Source organism: Plasmodium chabaudi, assembly GCF_900002335.3.
Source record: "Plasmodium chabaudi chabaudi strain AS genome assembly, chromosome: 5".
Taxonomy (NCBI): domain Eukaryota; phylum Apicomplexa; class Aconoidasida; order Haemosporida; family Plasmodiidae; genus Plasmodium; species Plasmodium chabaudi.
In genome coordinates, this window is record NC_030105.2 from 201,571 (window position 1) to 216,358 (window position 14,788).

Genomic DNA, 14,788 nt, shown 5'->3' on the forward strand with positions numbered 1-14,788 from the left:
CCATTTTTTAGATTTGCACAGATATAAAATATCGTATAACCCTGAAACGCTGATGCGATTTTTGTAAGGAGTTACATAATTCAGGGAGGTGATAAACAAATTATATGAAAAATATATAATTGATTTGACAACTAAAATGGGAAAATCGATATCATTTTGTTTCTTATAAACTTTTATAATTTATATATTTGTGTTATATTAATAAAAAAAAACACACACATATACAAAAAAAATATATAGTAAATATATATACATACATATATGCACATGGTTCTACTGTTGCCAATTCAAGTTTAATACATGTATAGGGAATCATTATAAACATGTAGAATTCAATAAAAATAAATATGCATGTATATATAACAGAGTGTATAACATATTTATATAAATACTCAGTAACAAAGTAATAAAATTTTAAGAATATATATATAATAAAAAAATATGCAAAAATATTTACATAATATATATGTATTTTTTTCTGCATTTTTCAATGCGTAATAGTTGGTATCCATATTTTCTCATTACGTATTGTTTCATCGTAAAAATAGCATTATGAATTTTTTATAAAAAATTAAAAATCCCAATGTAAAAAATTTCTATAATATTTCTGTACTTAACCAGTATATTGTAGCAAACTCGTCATATATTTAGCTGTGCATTTTTCGGGTACTTTTTGAATATTCTCTTAGATATTAATTTTTTTTACACGCTTTATTTAGTCAAAATAACTTTTTAATTTAAAATAAATAGGGCAATAAATATTTGTTTAACACCAAAAATAATGAAGTAATCTCTAATCAGTACTCTGCATATTCATATAATATAAATATATATATATATATATCCATGCAGAGTATAAGTTCATACAAACTTTATTTCTTCACCTCTTAGTGTTATTCTGTAACAATGTATAGTCATATTATCTTTATTTGGCATTATTTAAGTGGGTCGTTAGCCAATCGAACCCTTCATATAGCCCATCTCCTCTTGTGGCGCAGGTCGATTGAATGAACCTACAAACGAGAAAAAAATAAGAAAAAAATAAGAAAAAAACAAGAAAAATATATATAATGCAAGCACAAATTAATGGCTAGCTGCTTATAGCTTGATATTCCTTTTCCTATTTTTCAAAAATGCGGATGACTCACCAATTTCGTTCCCTAATCGTGTTAAGGTGCAATTTTTCAGTAACTTCCGCTGCGGACATAGCATTGGGTAAGTCTTGCTTGTTTGCAAATACTAAAATTATTGCATCCTTTAATTCTTCTTCGTTTATCATCCTATGCAGCTCTTCACGTGCTGTAATACAAGGGAAAGAAAAAATTTAATAAATTAGTAAAAAAAAAAATGTAATAAAAAAATTTTTTTTTTTAATAGCTAGCTAAATAGCCAAATTTTATTATTTTCAAATTATTTTACTAACCATCGTCAATTCTTTCTCTATCATTACTATCGACAACAAATATTAATCCATCGGTGTTAGAGTAGTAGTGTCTCCATAATGGTCGAATCTGAGAGGAAAAAACATGTATATATGTTTTTTCAAAGTATTGACAAAGTTTAAACATACGGATTAAAGGACTTAAACAATATATGAAATGCACACACACATATATAAGTGTACGTACCTTATCTTGTCCTCCAACATCCCATACAGTAAAGGAAATATTTCTGAATTCAACTGTTTCAACATTGAAACCTGAAAAGTAAAGCAAGATATATTGTGAATCCGTCCCATTATTAGTACATGTGTGTGTAACAGTTTAATGAATATGAAAAACGAATGTTTATATCTTGTTAATATACATATAACTTATAAGCAAGCATATGCATATCAATATGCCTTTAGCTGTTTTTTTTTAAGTCTGTTTGAAAACACACCTATAGTAGGAATGGTTGTAACAACTTCTCCTAATTTGACTTTGTATAATATAGTTGTTTTCCCAGCAGCATCTAGACCCACCATTAAAATTCTAACGTCTTTCTTTTGAAATAATCGGTTAAATAATCTACTTACTAATAACCCCATTTTGACTATAAAGTGAAAAAATAAAAATAAAGTATAATAGTTTGGGAATGGGAAAATATGGGCACAGAGCTCACGTTAGTGTATATGTATAATATTATAAAATACACAAATTTGGATATACAATATAATGGATATATGTATGTAACACACATAAATGCAAAAGCTTTCAATACACACATAATAAGAATACATAAATAGGAAAGAGTACATATAATTTCTTTTACCTTATTTGTATATGATAAATATCTTAAGAGAATTTATTATTTCTTTTTCTTTAAATAAAATAGTAAAACAAAATTGTATACTATTTAAAATTTTGATAATGTATATACTTTTTAAATAAAAATATATGTGTAATGGTTATTACAAAAAATAAATACAAGTTTTATTTATTTTTTTCTTTTTGAATTCACTCAGTATGGATATATTAAATAGTTGTATATTATATTAAGTATATAATGTATTCATTAACGTTTAAACTATTTGTATTATATGCATACATAAAACGTATGATATACGTGAGTTTAATGTTATTCGACTTTCATATTTTTTTTTTAAGAAAAATAATAATACATATTTTTATATTAAGAGTAAAAATATACTTTTCCTTTTTTCTTCGTTTTCTTTTTCTCTTTTTCTCATTTAATGGCTAATAAATGTATTATTATTGTTTATTTTTTTTTATTACTATTATTATTATATTTTTTTTACAATATATTTTTTTTTATTTTATTAATTATTTCAAAACAATCTAAATTCCACAAATTCTTTGTAAAATATGTAAAACTAAAATTTAGCAAATATATATGTAATAATAACATAGCATAAAGGGGAAATTTTAAAGAAAAACGATAAATACATTTTTTTTTATATATACAATAATTTATATATATAATGCAATGGATATTAATTATGTATATGTATAATAATATATATTTATATATACGCATATAATTTTTTCTATAAGTTTAACACTTTATTTTTTATTTATTATTTTGTTTATTGCCTTATAATATATTTTATATTTATATATGCTTTTATAACTATTTAGAGAAAAAGAGAATATTGATTGCAAAAAGGCAATAATAATAAATACTCCAATGGAAAATAAAATAATGATAAAATAAAAAAAAATAAAGTGAAATAATACTACTATCAAATAATGTAAAATACTATATAATATGAAAATAAATTGAAAGAATATCCATTTTTAAAACTCGCAAATACTGTAAATAAGGAAAAAAAAACATAAGTTGTAAAATTAGGAAGTTTTTTTTATATTAAAAAAGCTTTCAGTGCACAACATTAAACTTCTTTTTTATATAATAATACAAATAAAACAAAATTTGTGTATAAATATTAACTATTAAAAAAATGTATAAACAAACGAGTTTATTTTTCCAACTATTTATTTTACATAAAATTATCTTTATATAAATTAAGCAAACAGCATATATACTATATTTCCATATGAATATATAACGATATAATATATATCTATAATTTTATATACTAATACAAAGCTGTTTTATAACTATTTTTTTATTTTCAAACGAAATTCTTAAAAATAGCCAAACTTTGAAATACTCTATAAAAATATGCTAAATATAAATTAAAATAATAATAATAAATTAAAAATATATAAAGTAAAAAAAGTAAAAACGTAAAAAACAAAAATGCAATAACAGTTTATTAGGTTTTTACTGGAAATAAAAATTGTACATACATTATACACATAAGCGTGTATCAAAATGTGTGCGTATTATAAACACATGAATTAATAAGCTCTTACTATAATCTATATATAATTATATTATTTAAGTACTTACTTTCTCAACTATATACATTGCACATTTTTTTTAACTTTTCTATACATAAAAAATATAGAACAGTCTTACTACTAAGGGGTTAAACCTATTTATCCTATTTTAAATCCTTAAAAATATTAAATAATCAAATTCATATCTTTATAATGAAAAATATCCATTCTTTTTTTGTTTTAAAAAGTTGTAAAAAATATGCACAACCCCTTTTTTTATTTTTTATTCCCTTTTAATTATGTACAATTCATATTTTATTCATTAATAATTATGAACAGTCAGGTATAATCATATTATTTTAGCTATTTAATTTTTAATTAAAATATAATCATATTTTATTACATAATATTTTATGCAAATTTCGGTGTCTCTATATTGTACACTTTATTTAAACTGTGCTTTCACACAGCGATCAATAAATGTATGTATGTTTCAAAAAATGTGTAAATTAAAAAAAATATAAACTTTCAAGCATAGCTTTCGAATTTATATAAAAACAAAAAAATACTATAAAAGATATGCATTTGCCATTCCTTTTCCATTAATTTAGGCTGAAGGAAAAAAAAACTATGATGCACTATCTGTATATACTTCAATATTGTATATTTGCAAACAGCGCCATCGGTTACCAAACTGTCGATGTATTAGTTTTTTTAGTAACAATACAACCTCCCCATGCACACGAATTACATATAAGTGCTGCTAAAATTTATATCTTTTATTTTCTTTTAACTTCCTTTGCTCGCGAAGCATAATGAGGTACTCCTCTTTGATAACATCTCTAAAGTCTTCTATACCTATGGGTGGTGAGAGGAAGAAAAAATAAACCAATTTTAAGCACGTACATTTATAAAAATACGCATAATTGATGTACATAAAATTCATGGGCCTATGAAAGTATGTCATATTTCTTACCTTCTTCGAAAGCCTTAATAACAGCTAGCCGAGTAGGTACATGTACATTTTGGTGAACAAGCTTTCGAAACTCTCTATTTTCAGGTGTTAAGGCACATAAATTTTCCCATTCTAAATTAACATCATACACATAATAATTATATTTATCATTATAAACGCATTCTGTCATTATTTGCATCATTTGATATTCATCATATTGTGGAAATAACCCAGGGGCACATTCACCTCCATATTTTTCTTGTAATATTTTATTTTCTTTTAATATTTTACACCTTGTCCAAAATTGAGGTGGCAATCTATATTGTAAAGTTCTACCCCGTGCATAAAAAATTTTTATTTGAGTATGTATATTCGCTTGCAAAAATATTTCAAATAATGGCATTTTAACATCCAGTTTTAAATTTGCTATTTTAACTTTCCTTCCGAATTTTTCTTTCACCTTACTAATCAAACTCTCCATCTTTTCTTTATCATTTTCCATAAGTTTACAGTATGGGCCTACAATGGGTATAAGAAAATGAAAAAGGTTTTTACACATTCATATATTCATATATTCATGTATATATATATATATGTATGTATAAAGCATATGACACAAACATTCAAGCATGCGCAATCGTTTAATCATCTCTAACCCATTTTGGGGGTCACGAAATATAAAATGTTTTTTTGTTTATTTTTTTGAATTTCATAGTTGCAATGATTTATTAAACGAGTTTGCCGCATTATATCCAACACCTTTTCACGACTTTCGTGAGTCAGTTTATAATCATCTATGTCCCTTTTTTCATCTTCGTTTTTATTTCTTATTTCTTCCTTTACAATTAAATCTTCCCACGTTTCAACTGGCGGGAGAGGAGGAATATATCTGAGAAAGTTCAACAATTTTATAAAATAAATGGATATAAAAAAAAAGGTAGCCACATATAAACCATGTGAGCTCGTATCGTTTCGTACACCTTTTACTTTACTATTTTTATTTTGCCTACTCGTCGTCCGTAAAATACTTGTAATCATCCAACTCCTCTGTCGCTTTTAGAACAAACGCGAACCTTTTGAAACTGTTGATAGGCTGGTTAAGACTGTATATCTTCCTAACGAGGGGCTTGAAAGGATGTTTCACACTCTTATATGAGATACATTTTTTAACATAATTTTCACAGTATGGCATAAAACATATAAAAATCAGTAACAACTTTTTTATATATACATATTTCGAATAATTTAGCATTATAAATATGTATATATATGTGTATGTACATAATCACCTATGTGCATACAAATAATATGTAACCCCTTTTTATAAATATACTCTCATTATAATTCTACTATTATAGAAAATTTGAATGGCTAAAGGTTTATTTTTTCATTTGAATATGGCCCCAATATTTATTATGGAAATGGAAAGTTAATTTTCCTCAAGTGCTCAAGCATACATATGCATAATAATTGTTAGTTCAACAAATTTGATAAAAAAACATATATACCAAAACAAGGAGAAAAAAAATTATATTCATCAAATTATGGTAAAAAATGTATCAATTAATTTTTCTTATTCCTTTAATTATCTCTTTTTAAAATTATATATTATTTTTATTAGTTCGTTTATATATAATTGAAATTACGTCCATGGCTAGAAAAAAAAAACAGCCAAAATGCACTATTATAACATGAACTGTTCATAATTTTTTTAACCATTAGCTGTATAAAATTCCAAGTAGTGTGTAGATATAAAAGTATTTGTAAATATAGTAATACAACTATATATTAGCGCAAAATTGTATACTTTCTAATAGCAAAAGTTAAAGGAGTCTTTGAAAAGAGAGTAATACATAAATAAGAATAAATTATTCTTAGAAAAATAAAAAGAATAAGGTCACCAATAAACTAATAAAATATGTACAAAACTAGCCAAAAATATAAATAAATACAAATTTCACACAAAAGAATAGAAATGAAAAAAAAAAAAAAAAAAAGAGTATTATCATTTCTGTGTTCTATGCAATCTCAAATTTATTAACAAGTTTTTAAAATAGTCTGAAGAATTTTGCTTGATCAAATCTGAAACAATAGTTTGAAAATCAAACATGTTTGGGTTGCCTAGATTTTGTAATAACAATACAAACTGTTTAGTTGGCTCGATATTTACTAATTCATTAAAACTTGTATTTTCATTTATATTATTAAAAATATTTTTTTGTAAAAGGAAATAATTTTTGCATATTTTAATAAATGTGGATGTAAAAATATTTAAAAAGGAATTAACTTCTTGTGGATCATTTTTAGTAAATATACTCATTTCTCCAATATATATATCTATATTATTTTCGTCATATTGGTTAAATAAAATATTGTTCATATTTTTTTTTTCATTCATATTTTGTTGCAATGATAGCATTGGAGGGTTATATAATAAGAATCCTTGTAAAATTGTTTTCATAATTTGTAATAAAATAAAAAAGCTATTTGAAGAATTAAATGTTGGTAATGCACATATTGATTCGGACAAATCAGTAAGACATGACAAGCCTTGTTTAGTAACATTACAATCATAGCTATTTAAAAGACATTCGAATGTTGGTAATAAATAATTAAGCAAACCTATTTTATCACTATTATATAAATAATAATAAAAATAAATTTTATTTTTATCTCCAGAATAATTTCCATTCATATTGCCACTATGACTCGAATCAGTAGACATACTTAACTCACTAGGTATCACAAATAAATTTTTACATATTTTAAAAAAATTAAAAATATGTTTTTTATTTCTATATAACATATCACAATATATCGAATAATCTTCTTCCATAATATCATCCTCATTACTCAAATGGGAATTAACTTTTTTTATAAATTCTTCTTCTTGTTTAAAATAATTAAATTGTTTTTCAAAAAAAATAAAAAATATTTTAACAAACCAATCAATTATTAACTCGTTCATATTTCTATTCATAATTAAGGATTTTACTTTTTGACTTAAAGATAAATAGATTGATAAAATATGATGATTAACATAAGTATATGGGGTATGTTGTAAACCCAAAGATAAAACATCATTGAATATGTTTAATATATTATTATTAATAAATATATAATCTTCTTCAACATATTTTTTTATTACATTACATGCATTTTCATGTAACGACATAAAATTTAATTTTCCAAATTTTTTTACACCCCCATAATTATTATTACTGTTACTCTTCATTTGCACATTTTCAATGTTTGAAAAAGATTCGTTTTTTTTTGAACTTTTATTTTTTGCACCATATGTAATGGCTATCTCTCTTTCCTTTCTTCCTAGGTAAAAATAATTAATATCTGAATAAAGTATAGGGCATGCTTCAAAAATTAAACTATTTATATCGTTGTGTATGAATCCGTTGTATATAGACAAGATAGTTATTGAGCTAGAAAATAGGTTCATACAAATTTGTAAAAATGGATTTTCATTTATTAATATTACATTATTATTTGCTAATTTATAAATTATATCGCTACTTAATTCTGTATTTCCATAATTTGGAAAAGTTGATGACTTGATCATATTTTTTTTATTAATTATTCTTTCAATTTTATTATATGAAAATTTAGAAAAAAAAGCTTGTGCTATTTTGTAAGTATCAAATAAATTGTTTGCTGTAGCTAGTCCATTATTATCTGTGTATAAAAAATTATAGAGACTTTGAAAATTTGTAACTTGTTTATTAAAATTGGTTAGTAGTTCTATCGATTCATTCATTATAACTTGAATATATTCTACATTATCATTAATATTTCCAACATTAAGTGATGAGATTAGGACAAGAATGAAAAAAGAAAACTCTTTGTTATGCTTAAAAAAGGAGTTTGAAGCATTGGATTCATTATTTCCTGAACCCGTAGATGTAGACTTCTTAAACTCAAGAAATGTTTTCAAAATATTATGAATCATATCATTTGTTAAATGGTTTTTTAAATTTTCAACAATCGATGAAAATATAGAAAAATAATTTTTTTTTAATTCCAAACTAAAATTATTATTATTTTGTAAAATATTTTTAAACAGATTCTCCATCATAAAAAATGCATATTCCTTTGTATAATTTAATATATAAGAATTATCTGAAATAAATTCTAATCGTTTAATTTCAAATGAAATAAAATTTTTTGATGCATTTATAAAGCTAGTAAAATCGTTTTCAGATATTTGTTTATAACATGTTACTAAACTGTTTATACAATTATTATCTATTTCATAATATGGAGAAGATTGATATTTATTTATACAATTAATAATATGTAATACTAAATTAATATTATTCTTTTCTTCCCTTAATATTTTTATATTTTCATTTTCCTCATAATCGATTTTAATTCCATTATTTTGTCCACCCATTTGAGCAGATTGCATTTTTTCTTTTTCTCTATCTATAGCTAGCAATTGTTCGATTTGTTGATCAATCGAAATTAACATATTTTTCTTGTCTTGAATGAATTGATTTTTAGAATCACCGGCATTATTAGAACCCGTTGTGGATGTAGAAAGCTGATACGAAATAGTTTCTTCATGGATTTTGTGATTCCCTTCTGTTACTATGTTTTTACAATCTTTCAGTGTGTTAATTAAGAATGTTAACATTTCATAATACATCTCCAATAATGAATAAACAAAATAATCCTTCGTTTTAAGTATTTCATTATATAAGTTATCAACATTTATATTATTATAAAATTTAAAGAATTCACAAAACACATTAACAGCAATTTGATATACTTCATGATTCATACCTATCAACGTTTTTAATAGTGAACATATACGTTGTCTCAATAGGTTACTATTATGACTAACGCTTACATTATCTTTTATCATAGAATTAGTATGCATATCCGATTGAAAGGTGTTGTCACTATCTTCTGACTCGTTCATAATATGTTTATTATATGCAACAAACCATTCTTCATTATATTCATTTATATAGTTACTAAAGAATTGTATCATTAATTTTTTGTTTAAAGAATTTTGATTTTTATATATTGGTATTTTTATATATCGTATAAATATAAGAGTAAATAATTTTTTTAAATCTTCAATAGATATTACAAACATATCGTGAGTATATTTTTTTTCATTACCATCATTTAATAATGCATTTTTTTCTAGCTTGTACATATTATTTTGTTCATTTTGAATTTGGCTAAGTTGATTATTTTTTACAAAAATTAAATCTCGATTTTTTTCAAAAATGTTTTTACAAATAGTTAACATATAAATTAAGATATTAATATTTGGATGATGTATATTTTTAAATATATTAATTATATACATATGTATGCATTTTATTTTATTTTCTTTTTTATGTAAATAGTTAGACACTGGAATGCCTGATATGTTCATAATCATTTTAATATACACATTTTCAAAGTCATAATTTTTTATATCATAATAATTTAAATCTATATTAAAAAAATTTTCTAAAAAATTCATAAGCTCATTTTCATTAATTTGTAAAAAAGTTTTACTATTAATTTTAGATACACCTTCTATTATGTTTGAAAATATTGTTAATATTGTTTCTTGTAAATTTGAATCGTTTAAAAAGTTGGTAGCACCTTCATTAATATGTGGAAATTGTGTTGAATCCATATTATGACCTTGACTAAATATATAACGTGTGTATAAATAATTAAACTCGTCTGGAGATATACGAACGAAAGGTTCATTGTTTTGTGAATTTACTGAACTATTATGGAACGAGTTCTGATATATATTTCCATTGCTTTTCTTATTATTCCGAAGTGGTAAGACTAAAACGTTTAATAAAAAATTCATAGGGGATATAGATGAGCTATTAAAAAATAAATGGATTGGAGAGAAAAAAGATAGCTCCTTAATACATTCCATTAATAAAATAAATTCATTTTTCTTTTTCAACAAAATGCAATAATAAAAACATGTATAAATAAAATTAAAAAGTTCATTTATATCATTTATTATGATCGTTCTAAAAATATTAAACTGTTGTCTGGTTAGTGTATTTGTGAAACTATCATTAGTTATTGTATAAAATATTTCTTTTAAAAAATTTATACTTATGTGTAATAGTGCAGTAAAATAATCATTTTTCTTTTTTTCTTCAATCCCTTCATTCCCTTGTTTAAAAAATGTCTCATGAATTTGTTGTCCTAATTGCATTGGATCTTGATTTCCACCTGATGATGTAATATATTCCATTTTTTTTTTCAAAAATTCAACCATAAAATATAATATAAAATTATATAAATATCGAAAATAAGTATAATCATTGTAAATACATATTATGCTTAATATTTGTGAATATTTATTTCTTGTCGAATTTGAATAGGAACGAATATAATAACAATCTGAACAGTTCATAAAATTTGACATCAAATAATTATTATTTTGATTTATAAATACTTCCATTAAATGCTTTTTAAATAAATCTAAAGATTTCTCTTTTACATTTAACATATCCATATTTATAGAATGATTAAACTCTAGTGATAACCCAAATAAAGCATTAATAAAATTATTTCGAATATTTATTTTGTCATCATAATTATAATTATTATAATATTTTTCTATTAACTTGTTCATGTAACAAAATGATAAAAATGTTATATTTTCAACAAAGCTTGATTCTTGATTTTTATCTCCACCCCTATTTCGAAGTGAGTCCGAATTAACAAGATAAAAACAGCCATAAAGTTCTAATGACTCACCATTTTTACAATCATTTATATATTTAATACTTAATGTGTCATTATTAAAATAGTTCATAAATATTTCTCCCAACTCCTTGCTTTTATTCATGACATGAAACATATCACCTGCCATCTTTCCTCCACATATACATATATATATGTAATGTTACAGAAAGCTCTGCAACACCTTTAAAACTGAAACTGAAAAATCAGGTCCAAATTGCAGCTAATCACAAAGAACTTTCCTAAAAAATATTCTGAAATATTATGAACAGTTCATAAAAAAAAAAAGAAAACAGCTATCTCTGTGTGATACATACTAATTACAATATCTTAAATAAAACAGTGAAAATAATAAAATAAATAAACTTGAAAAATAAAATTATATTTGTATAAATTATTACTATTCAATCATACAGATTAATTAAATTATATTATTATTTTAACGGTACGCAAAAAAAATTTATAATATAATGAGAAGCATATGTATCCCTAATTATAGTGTGACAATGTACGGCAAGCCAAAAATAAAATCTTTTGTTTCACATTAATGCAACTAATTTACTTTAAAAAATTTATTCAAAAAACTTTTTGAAATGACACAAAAGGTGGGGAATAAAATACATATTTATGGCATATACAAATGTAAATAAATTTATTTTGAAAAACTGGTTACCCATGTATATTGCGTAAATGTTATATACTTATGTAAAAAATATTGCCTGTTCATATTGTTGACAATATTACATGTACAAGCAAGGTATTTTTGGCTGCAAAATTAGATAAATGGGAATACAGTTTATTATATATACACGTTGTTATATACTATTTGTGTACCCACATATGATGTATATTATGCCGATATTTGTGGGGCTAATTCAATACTTTTCGCATACTCTCGAAAATGTAATTGGCATTATTATTATTTTTTTAATTTTTTATTTCAGTTTTTTAATTAAAAAAATGAATGTACATAAAATATATATATTTTACATGCATTGTGCATACAATATTACTATATGTCCAATGGATGCATTAACCGTTCATTTTTATAACTTTGATAAAAATAGACTAACATGAAAAATGCATTTTAACGAAAAGTACGCGATGATACACACACAATGTAAGCAAAACGGTTTTATATGTCGCCTGTTTATTCTTTTGTTTTTTTTTTACCACTTCATAGTGCTATCGAATAAAAAGCGTTGCGCTAAAATGTTGCATTGTTTTATGATTAAAATAGAAGTTATAGATAATAATTGATAATGTTGAATTATAAGCGGATATAGTGATAAATGTAAAGGAACATATCTTATGCAAGTTTTACATAAACAAAAATAAAAAAATAAAAAATTGTCACACAAATCGTATGGCAAGTTTCCGATTACTACCTAGTTACGGGATTAAAAAATAAAAAAATTATCAAAATAAGCAATGAAATATAACTATATATATTTTCCTGATTTGGCTAGCAATACTTCTTACAATATTTTACCTTGACTCTCCATCAATTTTTTCTTTTTTTCCCTAGCTATTCTTTTAGCGCGTTCTAAAGGTGTTTCTTCAATGATTGTTGGTTCGTTTGTAACATCAGGCTTATCTTGTTTAGTAGAAGTAAAACTGTTTGCATTGGGATTTGTTTCGTTATTTGTTCCACGATCTTCCCAACTATCTGTTTTAATATCACTTTCTTTATTTTGAGTATCGATGTTGAAAAAGTCTTCTTCATAGATATCCTGGGCAAATATATTTTCTTCAACCTGTTTATTATTTTTATTCATATTATTATTTGCAGTAATATCCGTTTTATTTTCCGACATTGAGTTGTCTGCTTTATTAAAATGTCCATCCCCTATATCATTTTCATCTTGTAGTAAAGAGAAATTATTTGTAAATTTAGTATTATATGTTTTTTTAAAATTAAAAATATTAATATTCTCTTCCATTTGATGATTTTTAAAAGTGGTATTACATATAGGATACGTTGACTTATATTTATAAATAAGATATGAACGATAATGTTCGTATACTTCTTTTTTTTGTGTTAAGTTCTGTACTTTATTTAAAACATCGTGTATATTATATTTTCTTCTAATCGTTTTATAAATGTCAGCTAAATTATTTTCCCCATCATTTATTAACAAAACATTATGTATAGAAAAGTACAATTTTGATGTTACTTCATTTATTAAATTCATAAATAAATTAAAATTCGTTCTTAAATGTTTTCTTTTATATTGTTTAACCGTTTGAATTAATTTGATATATTTATGCTCTAACTTATTTATTTTCAAATTTATTTTTTCACGTTCAATTATAAAATTTGTGTCTAGTTCACCTCTTTTACTATTATCATTAAACATATATTCACTCTTATCTTCATTTATTGATTCATCATTTTCAAATCCATATTCGTCTTCTGTGGTTCCATTCAATCGAGTCCTATTGTCTACACTAACTTCTTTTAAATAATTAAAACAGTTACCCTTATTATAAGTATCAACTAGCCTTTTTTTTATTTCCAATAAGCTATTTTTTTTATTAATTACTGGGGTTGTTGTATTTTTATACACATTTTCGATATTATTATTTTTAAAAAATATGTCTATATCAGACACAATTAAATATTTTTCAAAAATTTTATTTTTAAATAAATTTTCAATAATCATATTTTTATATTCACTACAAAAGGACTCTAAAACTTTTTTAATAGCACTAGTATACCGTTCTTCAGTATAGTCGATTTTCCTTTTCTTTTTTTTTAAATTCAAATAAATATACATATCCCATAATTCATCTTTTTCATCCACCAGTTGTTTAATTTTATTTTTTTCGTCTTGTACATATTTTTTTAACTCATCATCATCATCATTATCGCTATATTTATCTTCGAACTCATCTTGATCCATCATATTAGAATAATCATCATTATAGCTATTTCTTTTTTCACTTTTCCTTTTTTTATTAATATCGCTATTAATCTGTTTTAGTGCGGTTTCATTAAATAAGTTTTTTAATTGAAAAGTTATAGTTTTTTTCCGTTTTTTTTCCTTTTGTTCATCTTCTTCAATGTTAGCATTTCTTTCGAGCTCGTCCGCATATTCATCTCCATAAAGATCGCCATTAAAATTCACTTCATTGTTTCCAATATCCTCATTTAAATTATTCTCATATGGTATTTCATCACCCTTATTTTCATATATATCATCATCACTAAAATTTAAACTCATCCTATTATTCTGATATCTTTATTTTTTTTTTAGCTAGCTATTATTATTTTTTTTATTTTTTTTTTATTTTTGGCTTGTTGTAT

The 14,788-nt window shown here is 23.4% G+C and overlaps 4 protein-coding genes across 4 annotated transcripts; all 4 read right to left on the reverse strand.

Moving 5' to 3' along the window:
* Nucleotides 1-925: 925 nt before the first annotated feature.
* PCHAS_0505200 (ADP-ribosylation factor, putative) lies at nucleotides 926-2,029 on the reverse strand (the record flags this gene model as incomplete). The annotated part of the gene is made up of 5 exons (XM_016800109.1): nucleotides 926-1,013; nucleotides 1,149-1,299; nucleotides 1,424-1,511; nucleotides 1,629-1,699; nucleotides 1,882-2,029. 5 exons carry the CDS (start codon nucleotides 2,027-2,029, stop codon nucleotides 926-928), a joined length of 546 nt encoding a protein of 181 aa, XP_016655155.1.
* A 2,522-nt stretch (nucleotides 2,030-4,551) lies between these two features.
* On the reverse strand, nucleotides 4,552-5,995 carry PCHAS_0505300 (conserved protein, unknown function; the record flags this gene model as incomplete). The annotated part of the gene is made up of 4 exons (XM_016800110.1): nucleotides 4,552-4,646; nucleotides 4,765-5,262; nucleotides 5,400-5,632; nucleotides 5,754-5,995. The coding sequence occupies 4 exons, from the start codon at nucleotides 5,993-5,995 to the stop codon at nucleotides 4,552-4,554; spliced, it is 1,068 nt and encodes a 355-aa protein (XP_016655156.1).
* Nucleotides 5,996-6,748: 753 nt separating this feature from the next.
* On the reverse strand, nucleotides 6,749-11,608 carry PCHAS_0505400 (conserved Plasmodium protein, unknown function; the record flags this gene model as incomplete). Its single annotated transcript, XM_731718.2, has 1 exon — nucleotides 6,749-11,608. One exon carries the CDS (start codon nucleotides 11,606-11,608, stop codon nucleotides 6,749-6,751), a length of 4,860 nt encoding a protein of 1,619 aa, XP_736811.2.
* Nucleotides 11,609-12,956: 1,348 nt separating this feature from the next.
* Nucleotides 12,957-14,705, reverse strand: PCHAS_0505500 (conserved Plasmodium protein, unknown function; the record flags this gene model as incomplete). Its single annotated transcript, XM_736261.2, has 1 exon — nucleotides 12,957-14,705. One exon carries the CDS (start codon nucleotides 14,703-14,705, stop codon nucleotides 12,957-12,959), a length of 1,749 nt encoding a protein of 582 aa, XP_741354.2.
* Nucleotides 14,706-14,788: the final 83 nt, after the last annotated feature.